The 14578-nt window shown below is 38.5% G+C and overlaps 1 protein-coding gene across 1 annotated transcript in view; it reads right to left on the bottom strand.

Annotated features, from left to right (window-relative positions):
* The window catches only part of Cpsf5 (cleavage and polyadenylation specificity factor subunit 5), a 50468-nt gene that overhangs the window by 6968 nt on the left and 28922 nt on the right, over positions 1-14578 (bottom strand). Inside the window, exon 4 of the mRNA XM_067130405.1 lies at positions 2794-2908. Coding sequence (XP_066986506.1) covers positions 2794-2908 — 115 coding nt within the window. The remainder of the gene's footprint in view (positions 1-2793; positions 2909-14578) is intronic.

The following is a 14578-nucleotide window of genomic DNA, read 5'->3' as shown; positions in this document are numbered from 1 at the left end:
AACAGGGGTGGGTCACCGGGTGACACGGGCCCCTCCCCAGAAATAGATTTTTCCTTTGTCAAAATCCTTTTTCTGGATCGGGGTCCCGTGTCAGCCGGTGAAATAATAAGAGAAATAAATATCATTCTTATAGTATTAAAGACAATGAACTGCTTGTAAGGGAATAACTTAGGCAGTGAAGGGGAAAGTGACCAAGAATCAGAAAGGGAATCAGAGAGGGACAACGTTCCTTGCCGCCACCGTAGGGAATTTAAGAGCTGCTAAAGATTTCAAATAGAGACGTTGAAAACTACGGGAGAATTCCACCCTGAACATTTGGTAAGGTCCTTGAAATTCATGTAATGAAAATAATTAATGTAAGTGGCCACTGCTCTAATATCATGAGCATTGGAATTGACCCTGAAAAGGCTTGTATTAAGAAAATACAAAACTTGCTGCCTAATAGCAGACACAATGACAATGACAATGACAGTACCCCCTTTTTCTAATAAAGAGAGGGCCTGACAAAATTGTGAGGTCCTGTCTAAATAAGCCTGTAAAGGAATAAACTGGGCACAGAGACAGACCTTGTGAAAGGGGAGTACTTTCCAAGGTGACCACCGAAAATGAGGACCTTCAACTTTAGCTAGAAAGTTAGGGTGAGGGATTCGCAACACTACCCCTGATGGGGGAAACCAAAATGGTTGGTTCTGCTAGACAGGGCAGACAGTACAGGAATACTAGCACTAGAAGCTAAGCTGATTAAAATTAGGGTCTTCCCCAACAAGGAAAGGTAAGAACAAGATGATTGTTGGTTACCGAAGCTAACTCCGATACATTACTCAAAGACCAGGAAACCGAATGTGGACGGAGTACTGGTCTCAGACGAACACAGACCTTAAGGTTGAAAGTTAAGGGCCTGTGAGTCTGGTTTCAATAAAACACTTTCCTCGGGGCCAATGCGGCTGCATCATTACTGTAGCTTCAAAAACTATGTGAAGAGTGCTAGTTACTTAACTGCAGAACCATACTGCAGCAGAGTAGGATCCCTTGACTGATTTTAGGAAGACAGTAATAACAGGACCAATATCAGTTTCCTCCTAAACTGTAAAATTCACAAAGACCACAAAGCCAGGGCACCAGAACTTTGAGGAGGCTGACGCAGGCTGAGTTTATACCAGTCGTGGCAGTTTGATAGTTTGTGGCTGAATTGGGTTGCAAACAGACCTACTTCTAGGTCCGGGAATAGATCGCAAAACTACCTGAATGACGCTCCGTCTAAGGACTATTCCGACACCAGGGGGGAGGCCCTGGATAGGGAAACTGTAGCGACCTTTTGGACCCCTACGAGAAGGGTGGCACACAGAAGCCACTCGTGTCTGTTGGCTATGGAGAAGAATGAACCATAACCTGATTGATTCAATTCGACTTCGAACCCACTTGTTTACGCAGCGCACTATTGCTGCGTTGTTCAGAACCAGCCTAAAATGAATCCTCCTGGGAGGAAGAAGTTTCCCAAGGGCAGGAAGACTGCCACAGCCCCCCAAAGCGTTGATATGGAACTGCCGGAACGCGACCAACTAAGTTCCATGTACTGCATGGAGCCAAAAATATCCACCCCACCCGCTCAGAGAAGTGACGGTGTGGAATACTGAGGCCGGAGGGGGAAGCTGGAGAGGAACTGACCGATAAGCTCTTGACTGTTGCTCAGGCGGAGGCCCTTATTCAAATAGGAGGAATCAGGAGACACGTCCCTGACTCCGCCATACCCCGGTTATAAACTCCAGCTTTGACTTCAGAAGGAGAACCGTCACTGAAGCAAACTGACGAGAGCCCAAGACCTTTTCTTGGGCACGGCGAGAGGTATGCTTGTGTTGATGAAATGCTTGGTTGCCCTTGCTATCTCTTTCCGCTTCCACTGGATTCACAACCACTGAAGGCTACCCTCCGAAATCAGGTGGGATTCCTTCCTGTGTACTTAGAAGCCTAGAGACTCCAGAAAGCCGATTATAATGGCCGGCACCCTCAGGCAATTCCCGACGCTGGGTGCCCAAATGAGCCAGGCGACTAGATATGCGGCTAGCATAACCTTCTAATACCGGAGCTGTTGAACTACGGTATTGTTCAAACTGGCGAAGATTCTGGGGGCTGCATTGAGGAGGGCATGAACCTGAAGGGGTACGCTTGCTCCCCGAGTCTGAATCCCAAGAAGGGAGAGAACCTTCCTGCAACTAAGACGTGAAAGGAAGCGTCGGAAAGGTCTATAGAGGTGGTTACGGCTCCACGGAGCAGTAGGATCCGAACCTACAAGACTGTAAGCAACCGAGACTTGTCGCATTGAATGAGGAAAATAAACAGGACAAGCCCGGAAATATTATAGCATTTAAATATAAATATATGATCAGTAAACTATTACTTTTAGTTGGACAAAATACATAACCAAACAAACAATTAACACTTTCATACAAGAAGTTAAGTTCAAAAGTAAACAAGACTGATTCATTAACAATATGGATTTCCCATTGAAATCCATGTATTAGATAGTTTAACCACACCAATAAAGTTGTCTACATAATAGTACTGTAGGTAAGCATTATATAAAGTAAATAGCCCGTGGACAGCAGATCATTAGTCAATTCAACTTGATATTTACTTCAACATTTGTACAATGAACTTTTCCCTTCAGATATACGTTAACAAAATAAGTTTGTTAATTTTCAAGATACTCCCTCTGCCAAAAGCATTACAATAAAACTACTGTGCCTCTGAATCTGCAAAAAAAAATCATGATACTGTAAATAATAAAAAACTTGCCTGCATAATGCCTGTGGTAAGGATGATATAATGGGCCCATAACCTTGGGAATTATCATATAGTTCGAACAACGGGGCAGCAACAAGTTTGTAATTTTTAGGTACTGCAAACAGAGCTGGAAAGACAAACATATGTTCCTTAATACTGAAACCAAGCATTCTTAAAAAGTCAGGTTACCTGGAATATGCCAGTTCTCATATCCCTTTCAACACCTTGTTCTGAAAAATACCATGGTAGCTGTAACCTAACAACAAAGAAAATTTAGGTTGATGTACATTTGGGCTTGGTATTCAGTGAATGTATGTACTTGTGAAATTTTAACAAATACAAAAATATATTGATTACAAATTAAACTGATACAGAAACAAAAGCACTCCCTTTACATCTGAACATGTTACTGATTTTACAAAAATAGTGGAATACTCTTCAATATACATAAAATTACAATCTTCATGATAAAATTAATTATTTGGATACTTACTTACCGTTAAAGTTAGCTTTATCTTCGCATCATTTGGTCCAATCAGCATTTAAAAAAAAATCAAAATACACTTGGCTAACTCGCTAGGACTGTCTTTGTATTCAGTTGTTACCCACCACATGGTGCTGGAATGTTTACGTCCTGTCATGTCTCTTCATGACCATGCACTAAGATGTGGCGAGGCTGGGTGGGCTGGATTCCACTTTAACAGTGCGTAAGTATCTAAATAGTTAATTTTATCATGAAAATTATCATTATTTGGAATGAATCTTACCTATTGTTAAAGTTAGCTGACTACCACATTGAATGCGGATGGTGGGTTTGTGCAGCCAGAGAAACAAAGTTCAGCCAAGCGAACTAAAAGCTTTTTAATGGGGAGAAAGAGATTCTCATTATTCCTGCCTCATGTGTGATCCTTACTGGGAAATACTGCTGCCAGACACTGGAACCACAACAGGGTGTGAGGTCCTCATAGCAAGACTTGTCGGAGGATCCTTACAAGGAAAAAAGGATTCTACCTCGTAAAGTACTGGTGACTCCTGTGCCTGAGTCGAAAGCCAATAACTGACAGTCCAAAACTAATGATAATTACTACTTTCATTTATGAAGGTGTACTCCTATACACCAATGTGTACCTTCATGCTCCCAAAATTCCACAGCAGGCTTCTTAACAACTAATGATAAGATGGAAAGCCAAGGTTACTATCATATTTGATTCAGAAGAAAGAGTCCCTGCCGCAACGATAAGACTAAAGTCTTAACACATGCTAAAGTTGAACATTCGCAAAAAAATTAGGCAAAAATAACTATAACTACCCTGAGCTGCAAGACGTCCTTACCTAGAAGGTTGTTTTAAAGGAAATAAAGATATGTTTATGGTAGAGAAGCCATGAGGATTATCTCTAAGAAGGTAAAATACTAAAGAATCAACTGTGTATGCATAGACTTTAGCTATCTTGGACACAGGAGTGTTTGGCCTTCTAAAACCATAGATAAATTCTTAACTTCTTCTCTTACAGGTTTATGTCTGTCCAGGTAAACCGTTAAGAGTTCTAACTGGACATAAGACAGCCAGTATTCCATTGCTACCCAAGCAGATGAATCAGGCACTGACACAAATCTTGGAAGGGCTTTCAATTCTAAGTCTTTTCTCTAAGCAAAGAAGGGAAAGAGAGAGGTTGTCACTAGAGCAAAGCTAAAGAACAAAATAGGGCTTGAAGCTCACTAATATAATAGGTCTAATCTGAACATTAAGACAGCTGCTTCTTCACTGCCTACCAAACCAGTTAAATTATGCACTGTAACCAAAACTGGGAAGGACTTACTCCTCTATATCTTTACTCTAAGTAAAGAAAGAAAAGAGAAGGTTGCCACTAGAACAAAGCCCCCAACATAAAAGGGCTTGAAGGTCACTAATGCACTTTGCTGCAACAAGAGCTAAGAGAAAAGTGTCTTCAAAGTTCTTAAGTGATGCCCTATCAAAGGGTTTAACTGAGGTTATGTCAACATCTGAAGGTTTACATCTAAATTTCATTGTAAATCCTGATTGGAAGAAGAAATTCCCAGAACAAAGATTGAAAACCTTTACGAACTTCAAGTCGTGAGCAAAATTCCAGTAAGCATGATGTAAAACTGAAAGCAATATAAAGTAGGATCCTTGATAGCTCTGACAGAAAACTGATTTGCATATCTGAGATACTGGTAGATCTTAAATCAAGATACTTGGTGGAACGGGTGCGGATATCACTCAGGACACGCACCAAGATCAAAAATAACCACTGTTATTGAAACACAAGTCTAACAGTGGAGGGATTTCTAGATTTAAGGATTGCTCCCTTGGCCATTCTGGAAATGCCCTTAGTTAGTAACAGGCAATTGACACTCCACATGGTGAAATGAAGTATGTGGAGTTTGGAAGGAATCTTCTAGAATAAAACTGTCTGAAATGATCCTTCCTGAACGGATGAAGATGAAGAACATCTACCACCAGGAAAGAAATTTAGGAGAACCATTCCCTTTGGGGCCAAGGATGTACTAACAAAATCATCCTTGTGATCTGCGAAATTGACAACTCATTGAGTTTTCCTCAAAAGCAGCCAACAGACGAAAAGTCTAAAGGTCTAGATTCGACCATTCTAGAAGGAAGGTATCAACTGCCCATGCCTGAGGACCCTGGCACGGAGGGCAGCAACCTGGTAGTGTGGTGTTTGGGCAGTCGTGAACTTCTGGCAAACCTGAGGAAGAGGAGACTATCTGACTGGAGACCTTGCTTTAGGAAAATACAAGGAAAGGAATGATGTTGCTGACCTCTGTCCAAAGGATAAGGTAGTTTCTTTGCTAGCCTGAACAAATTTCTTGATTTGTCTCCTTATTATCTTATGTAAGAATGGAGACTTGGATAAGACTAATATAAACTGCCAAGAGCTGTAGGATGTTTACACTCCCACTTCCTGACATCAAATATTGCTCAGGATGGCCCCCCTCAATCTGCCCCTGAGGCATCTGAGGACAGTGTAAAAGTTCTTGAGGTCTACAGGCCAACTCATAATAGTTCTCAACAGTGGTAGAAAATTGTTGACTTTCTATTTGTAGGGAAAAAAACTCTAACAGGAGATAGTTGATCCTCATCTTCAGATAAACAACTGACTGGGTCAGAAAAGCATAGACAGTCAACACTGAACAAAATGTCCAGTCCTAAGGTTAAGGGGAGCGTTTAACGAAAAAATCGAAGAATCCAAATTTTTCCTGATATTTCACAAACGGACTCTTACACCTCTTGACTATATTCTCAGAAAATTTTATTAAAAAATTCGCAATAGTTTTGGAGTTATAAGCCAAAACCGTAACCCTACTATCACTGAGAAAATTACATTTTTCGTATAATGAAATGATAACTTCAGTATATCGGTAGTAATTTCAATTTAGCTATCAAAGAAGAATATCAAAATGCAGTATATGGCAATCCTATGCAAGTGCGTAGAGGCTCTGTTGGGTGAAGAAGTGTACCCACTTGGGTCATCAGTGTCAGCTCAGCTCTCGACGAAGCAAGACGTCACACTGCCCATACCTAGCCCTTGTTTTGACACACTTTTCATTCAGCGCACTTATATTAGTTTACAAGTCAATGTTTTGTATTTCTCTTGGCTTTGCAATACTTCTTTGTTCAGAAGAAACCATGCCGAGACCAAGAAAATTTATGAGGCTCTCACTATAACTGAGCTTCTAGAGAGATGTGTGAGGTTTGACACAAAATGCGAATGAAAGTTTTCATTCAAAAATGTGGCAAAGAGCAAGCAAAGTAAAGTTTGCTGGACTTCAGCATCTTCAATCTGTGGCAGAAACAACTATTCTGGACCATAATTTTGGTTACCAAAAGTCATCTCTTCTATAAGAACTTGACATCAGTCCGGAAGAACTAAATGTAGCCTTGAACATTCAAGATACAGAGAGGAGAAGACACAGCTTGATGAAGACTGTGAAGCCAAAGAAGGAAACTAAAAAGACTCAGGATTATGCTGCAGGAGTCTTTTAGCCACATTGTAATTATGAATTAATAACCTAGCCACAGAGAGGAGTGTGGGCAACTCTGACACCCCCCACAATGTGGGATAATACTCTTTCCAAAAGAGAGGAAAGAGGGGGGACCAGGAGCCTAAATATATAAAATATAATTCAATACACAAAATAATAATCACAGATAACGCCAATATAACATATCAAATTTGTCATAAAAACCTCAAAGTGTGAGACAACAAGCAAATAAATGGACAGACAAGCAAAAAATGTCATCATAATACTTTGAAGGCCGATATCTCAAAACTAAAGTTATCGACCTTCAAATGGAAACTCAGACGTAATGATTTCACCTATCTCAATGAAACAAAAAGCAAATGAAAGCTAAATAAATTGTCTACAAAACTACAATTTTTTTTTTTTATTTTGTCCCAAAAATATTTTTGCGATTAATTTTTCCATGAAATCAATCCAAGATTTTTCAAAAATCGAAAAATATTTGTAAAAAAAAAAATTATAAAAAAAAATGCTCTATTACTTTATTCTAATCTATAAAACCTGTCTACCACATAAATTTCAGCTCTTAGGTTGCAATAGTTATGGATGAGTTTTTTTTTTTAAAGAATTTTGGGGGGGGACAAGAAGGAAAATATGAATACTGACCTTTTCGCTATACATAAACTAACCAATGCCCAAAATTTCAAACTGATTCATGCAAAAAACCAGAGTTATTGATACAAAACAATTTTTTCAAACGTTCCCCTTTAGCATAAAACATAATTCTCATAAAAAAACAAATTGGTGAGAAACAAACTAGTTGTCCAAATATGGGAGAACTACAGTACTCCGATACCAAGCAGATGAATCCATACTACTAAGACTTCAACTCACAAGAGAATACTATACTTTGACGGAAGGAGTACCGGGAAATGGAAGTGTGTCCTACATGCCTACAGAACTTATCCTTTGTCATTCCAAAAACCCACCATGACCAAACTGAAAGACTCCCTGAAAAAGGAGTATAAAATTAATAAACTCGTTGAGATAGGTCATGCCCATGGCTCAATGTCCTTGTAGTATAACAACTGTCCAAACTACACTTCCAAACTCTGAACTTTTGTGTGTGAAGAGTGTGGTGAGAAGGATAATAGGAAGCTGATAGGGGTAAAAAAAATAACAAAAAGTACAACGCATCTTTCCCTGAGAACCATCATTACTAACTGAGCTAGTTGACCCTTTGCCAGACACTTCTGAAAAAACTGCATAAGGCCTACTTGAACTGGGAGTTCAAAACTTCAGTTAAGGATATATGTGTAAAATTTCTCCACTGAGAATGTATGCCACAACTCTAATGAAGCAGAACTCAGGAGTAAATGGGAAATTCTACATGGAACTTGAGTGCAATAAAGGCTGTGAGGGGCAAGACCCTAGAGGGAAAACTTCAAAGGTGGTGCTAGGGCAGATGACAGCCAATAGCGTGTCGACTATCATTGTGCGTGGTTATATCAGCATCCCAACATACAATGTTCTTTCTCTGCCCATTCGCTGGCTTGGGTAATGCACCTTTTAAGAAAAACAAATATATGTTACTGAAATTTTGTGGTGTTTACATTAACCCTTTAACGGCGACTGGACATATTTTACGTCGACAAAAATTGTCTGTCGGGTGCCAAGTGGACGTAAAATACATTGACTATAAAAAGTTTTTTTAAATATTCGCGGAAAAATACTTATAGGCCTCGTTTGCGAAAAATTTTAATTCACACGCCTTAAGGGATGCTAGGAGTTCACGGATCACGCAGTTGTTTTGTTTGCAAGTGTGACCCAGCTACGCATGCGCGAATTTCTTTCTTATCCCAAAAGAAAGCATCAGCTAACTCTGCTGAAAATCACAGAAATTCTTTAGTCACTTTGTCGTAATTTTTGCACTGTTTTCTATTAGCGTTTACATAAAGTTTTCTATATGAAAATGTGTGCAGTTTCATGTAGAATACAACAAAAAATAACTCATGGTTGTAGCTTTTATCAATTTCGACATATTTTCATATAAATCACGATAAGTGCCAAAATTTCAACCTTCCGTCAACTTTGACTCTACAGAAATGGTCGAAAAATGCAATTTTAAGCTAAAACTCTTACATTCTAGTAATGTTCAATCATTTACATTCATTTTGCAACAAACCAGAAGTCTCTAGCGCAATATTTCGATTTATGGTGAATTTTTTAAAAAAAACTTTTCCTTACATCTGCGCTAACTCTGCTGAAAATCTTGTAAGAGCCTGACGCCGTCTCTTCCAAACACTTGTGTGTTCGTCGTCCATCGGAGTGGACAAGACAACAAGAGCGTCTCGTTTTCTTTCTCTAAAAGAACGCGATTTCACCCATACAATATTTCTGTCGGTTTCTCCCTAACCATTGTTGTCTTGATGTATGTACAATCACCACTACTTGCATTGCCATGCAAGCATTCTAATCATGTACTCATAATGTTCCAACAAATCTTCTGTATCAAACTGTGTGTATGTTTCTGTTTGTGAAGACGCCAAATGTCTCGCCACTCCGATGAACGACGAACACACACGTGTTTGGAAGAGACGGCGGCAGGCTCTTACAATCTCAGAAATTCTTTAGTCACTTTGTTGTAATTTTTGCACAGTTTTGTATTAGCCGTTACATAAAGTTTTATATATGAAAATGTGCACAATTTCATGTAGAATACAACAAAAAATAACTCATGGTTGTATCTTTTATCAATTTTGACATATTTTCATATAAATCACGACAAGTGCCAAATTTCAAACTTCGGTCAACTTTGACTCGACCAAAATGGTAAAAGAATGCAACTGTAAGCTAAAACTCTTACATTCTAGTAATATTCAATCATTTACCTTCATTTTGCAACAAACGAGAAGTCTCTAGCACAATATTTTGATTTATGGTGAATTTAAAAAAAAACTTTTTCCTTACGTCTGCGTGCTAACTCTGCTGAAAATCTCAGAAATTCTTTAGTAACTTTGTCGTAAATTTTGCACCATTTTATATCAGCTGTTACATAAAGTTTTATATATGAAAATATGTGCAATTTCATGTAGAATACAACAAAAAATAAATCATGGTTGTAGCTTTCATCAGTTTTGAAAAATTTTCATATAAATCACGGTGTGCCAAATTTTCAACCTTTGGTCAACTTTGACTCGACTGAAATGGTCGAAAAATGCAATTGTAAGCTAAAACTCTTACATTCTAGTAATATTCAATCATTTACCTTCATTTTGCAAGAAAAGAGAGGTCTCTAGCACAATATTTCGATTTATGGTGAATTTTTGAAAAAAACTTTTTCCTTACGTCCGCACGCGCTAACTCTGCTGAAAATCTCAGAATTTCTTTAGTCACTTTGTCATAATTTTTGCACCATTTTATATTAGCCGTTACATAATGTTTTATATATGAAAATGTGTGCAATGTCATGTAGAATACAACAAAAAATAACTCATGGTTGTAGCTTTTATCAGTTTTGAAATATTCTCATATAAATCACAGTAAGTGCCAAAATTTCAACCTTCAGTCAACTTTGACTCTACCGAAATGGTTGAAAAATGCAATTATAATCTAAAACTCTCACATTCTAGTAATATTCAATAATTTACCTTCATTTTGCAACAAAAGGGAAGTCTCTAGCACAATATTTCGATTTATGGTGAATTTTTGAAAAAAAAATTTTTTACGTCCGTGCGTTACAAATTCATGCATCATTTTGTGATAATATTTTCTCTGTGTTGCTTTGATCGTTTTACAATTTGTTATATACCAAAATCATCGCAATTTAGTGTCCAATACAATGAAAAAAAAAAATAACTCATTAGCTTTAACCGTTTTGCTCACAGTGCGATTTGTATACAATTATATATGAACATTTTTTTTGCGCTGTCATATTTTCCAATATTTATATATGATAATGATATTTTTTTTCATTTCTGATGGTTGCATACTAAAGTTCAGGCAGTGAGAAAAAGGAGCCAAAAATGAACTCTTAATCTTAAAAACTAAGCGTGCTGTGATTTTTTGAAAACTTTCTTTCCGCTTCGGCGCTAACTCTCAAACCCCATCGGCATATGGCAGACACTTTTGTCAATAGAGGCTCAGAGTTTAAGGGTTAATACATTACAATACTATTTGAAAATTAGTAAATCTTTTTTCATCACAAAAATGTACAGTAGTCACGAAAATAAACTTAGTACGCAACATGAAAATATTCCGCAGATGTACGTAAACATACGTTCCCTGCTAGTTCCATTGTCCTGCGCATTTTAGATATGCTCCCTGTGTGCTATGTAACATCTTAAAATGCTTTACATACATATTTAAAAGTCATCCTTACAACAAAACATAAAATGTACAGTATGCACAGAATATCAATGTTATATGTATGTGCATTAGTACTGTGTGTACATGCCTACGCACATGTTTACTGATAATCAGCAAATGACCCAGCATCTCAGTTCGCTGCAATCTCTAGGCTGTGCATATTTTGTGTACAGTACTGTGGACTAAGCATATTTTTTGGAATCTTGCCCTATGGTGCCTCCTAAATGTCCTGCTTCTTCTGGCAAACAGCCTAAGCACCAGAGGAAGCTCATGACACTCGAGAAGAAGGCAGAAGGCAGACATTGTAATGTTACGAGAAGGCAAAAGTCACGGAGAAGTAGCAGCTTGTTATGGTGTGAGTTCAAGTGCAGTTGCCTTCATCGAAAAGGAGTATGAAGAGGGTAGAATGCTTGGGAAGGCCACTGTTGGAGAAGAACTCGCTGCCCTCTCTATCCCACCAACGGACCAGGATTTTGAAGACTTTCATGGTCTGTACAAATTTCTTAAAAAGCCAGGCAGCTGCACACAATAAAGAAGACATGCGATGATAATGAAGAAAGGGGCACAAATGTTTCCAATGCCATTAATGAGCTCATGCAGCCCTACTGTACCACCTTTGTTGCCATGTTCAAATACCATAACATGATGGTGCCTCCCAAAACCCCTGACAAAGTGCCTCCTGAAGAAGGTGAAGAGGCACCCTCAGAGATGATGTAACTACTCTACTTTGCTGAACGGACTGCACAGCTCATTCATCATCATCATCTATAATCAACATTCATCACCAGTGGGTACCTGTATGATTTTTAATTTTATTATTATGTATAGTATTACATATTATTATTATTTAATTATTTAATCTTATTATTTAATATTACTGTACTATTATTATTTAATCTTACTATTATGTACTGTAGTATTATTATTACTGTACTGTACAATATTATTTAATGTTATTATACAGTAAATAATATGAAAATACAGAACACGTCTCTACCACAAAACGAAATAATCAGCGAATAGTAAATTTTAGCGTGAATATTTTTATAGATATGTTCCACAGAAAACCTGCGAATGGGCGAGTTTTCCCACGAATAATTTTTAGGTAGGTTCCACAGAAAATCCCATGAATCGCGGAGCCCGCGAACTGTACTAACCACCTACATCACTATATACTTTCCAAAGGGATGTTACAAGAGTCAGCCAGTGTTCCCAACTTAGAGGAAAAAACTGCTATGTTAAGTGGCTTTCAGGGTGTCACAGTTGGAAACACAGGAGCCAACTAACGCAAGACAAACAACAGAACCCATCCGGCTGGTGGCTGTGCAGCAGCTCAGATTTGAAACCCAGCTGGAAAAAACGGTGCGAGAGAGTTGTTGAAGGGCACAGAACCTTGATCCCAAGACACTTCTTGGTTCCCTGTTGAAGGAGACAACCAACCATCACAGGGCAGTCCAAAGGGCTGGCTACAGACAGAATCCAAGGCTCCGACAACTCTCTCGCAGGGGAAATCGAAAAAGGTCGAAAACTGGGGGGAGGGCGATTTTGGCCCTAATATTTCTATCAAAACCTGGCTGATAAAAGAATTTATGTCAATTACATTATTTTTCTCCCAAACCACCTAGGGAGCAAAAGAAGATGGAGCAGAATGAGAGACAGAGAAATTAACCTAGGCTATCAGGTAGGCTAATGAAGGAGGAGAAGCAAAACCAGAGGGCAAAAGAAAAAACTGAGTAGGCTGCCTGCGTGCCCTAAATGTCTACGTAAACTATTGGCCTTTAACATCATCTGATCCTTCACAAAAATTTACATCCTCTCATCACTTATAATCTACATACCAAGAAAACAATACTAGAGCCTGGGAAGCAAGTCTAATTTGGCTGCTAACATAGACTACACTGATATTGGCAAAACCCAAACAACTGGTTTTCACAAACTCTTTCCTATACAGCCTAATATTTTCATCTCTGCTTGTTGTAGATGACTTAAAGCAAAAAACAGAAAACAATTGCAATACCATACAGGAGAAATTAGCAAGAAATCATCAACATACAGTCTATACCCGATCATGAAGAAATATGACAGATCGTAAACATTCCAGCACCATCTGGTGGGGAACAGATGAATACAAAGACAGTCCTAGTGAGTTAGTCAAGCTTATTTTGATTTTTTTAAATGCCGATCTCACCAAACGGCATGAAGATAAAGCTAACTTTAACAGTAGGTAAGACTCATTCCAAATAATAAAGAGCTATTATTGTACAGTATAAGATTTGAGGAAAGACACTTAAATAAAAATAGTAAAGTATTTTCAATATTTTTTTTTATATACAAAACAGTATTAATGTACAGTAATCTCACTGACATTACAGCATATATATGAAGTTTTTATAAAACAAAACATACTTTTCATCAATCACACAGCCCTCATTCAAGGTTCAAAATGTTCCCTAAAGTGTATTCTGTCTTGTACACTTAAGAAAAAAAGTACCGATGCGCAACTGTTGACACATGCGATGCCTTAGACCATTATTAGGCAGTAGCTATCCTCGTTTTGTATAGAAGGATGTAATACTGGGATGGTAGATGGGTGCATTGTATATGATTGATGGTTTGTATAAAATAGGTATGGTTATGAAAACTTTTTATTCATTTGTTTCATCAAAACCCATCTGAACTACCAATGTCTGCTGTTGTAGAGGTGACTGTTCTGGGCGCAAAAGAAATAGAAGATGAAGAACATCCTGACTCATTCGGACGTATGGGGGACTGAGCCAGTAAGTCTAAAGTAGACTTCTTTTGCAACTCCGTTGCAATATGCTCTACTGTGGCACTGGGGAGGAAACTGTAGATCCAAAGGAGCGAAATGAAGTGTGGATCTCTGGGAAAGGGTGACCCCTTTTGAAATGAATGAACACCACTGTTCTTATTTCTTAAGCACTCCCACCAAAAATAAGGCCGCCAGCTCCTGAGATCCATCCCTGATCACCTTATCAGCGCATGAGAGAACTCCCAGCCAGTCTTTAGCAAAGTTATCTTGGAGAGTGGCACAGTCCTCTATCTTCTTCGCTAAGGCGCCGACAGTCCAATCTAAAAAGCTTAAGATCTCGAAGACCTTGAAGATGTTCTTCATCAAATGGTCAAGTTCTGACATCATGAATAAAATCTTGGATAAGCAGAATGCAGATCTCTGTGATGAGTCAATTAAACTGGAGAAGTCCCCTTGGGAGGAGACAGAAATTCCCAAAGAAGGAACTTCCCCAGCAACATAAGACAAAAACCTCCTCTTAGATTGATTGATTGATTATCAAATTTAGGTCTTGAACACCAAGCGCCAGATAAACGTGAAGGAGGGGTGCAAAATACCACCTTGCTCAGATCCCTCTTGTCTGTCAGCAAACTCTCAATGCCTGACAGTGGTTTCTT

Source organism: Macrobrachium rosenbergii, chromosome 3 (genome assembly GCF_040412425.1).
Source record: "Macrobrachium rosenbergii isolate ZJJX-2024 chromosome 3, ASM4041242v1, whole genome shotgun sequence".
NCBI lineage: Eukaryota > Metazoa > Arthropoda > Malacostraca > Decapoda > Palaemonidae > Macrobrachium > Macrobrachium rosenbergii.
The sequence above is the reverse complement of the archived record's forward strand: the minus strand, read 5'-3'. Positions and strand labels throughout refer to the sequence as shown.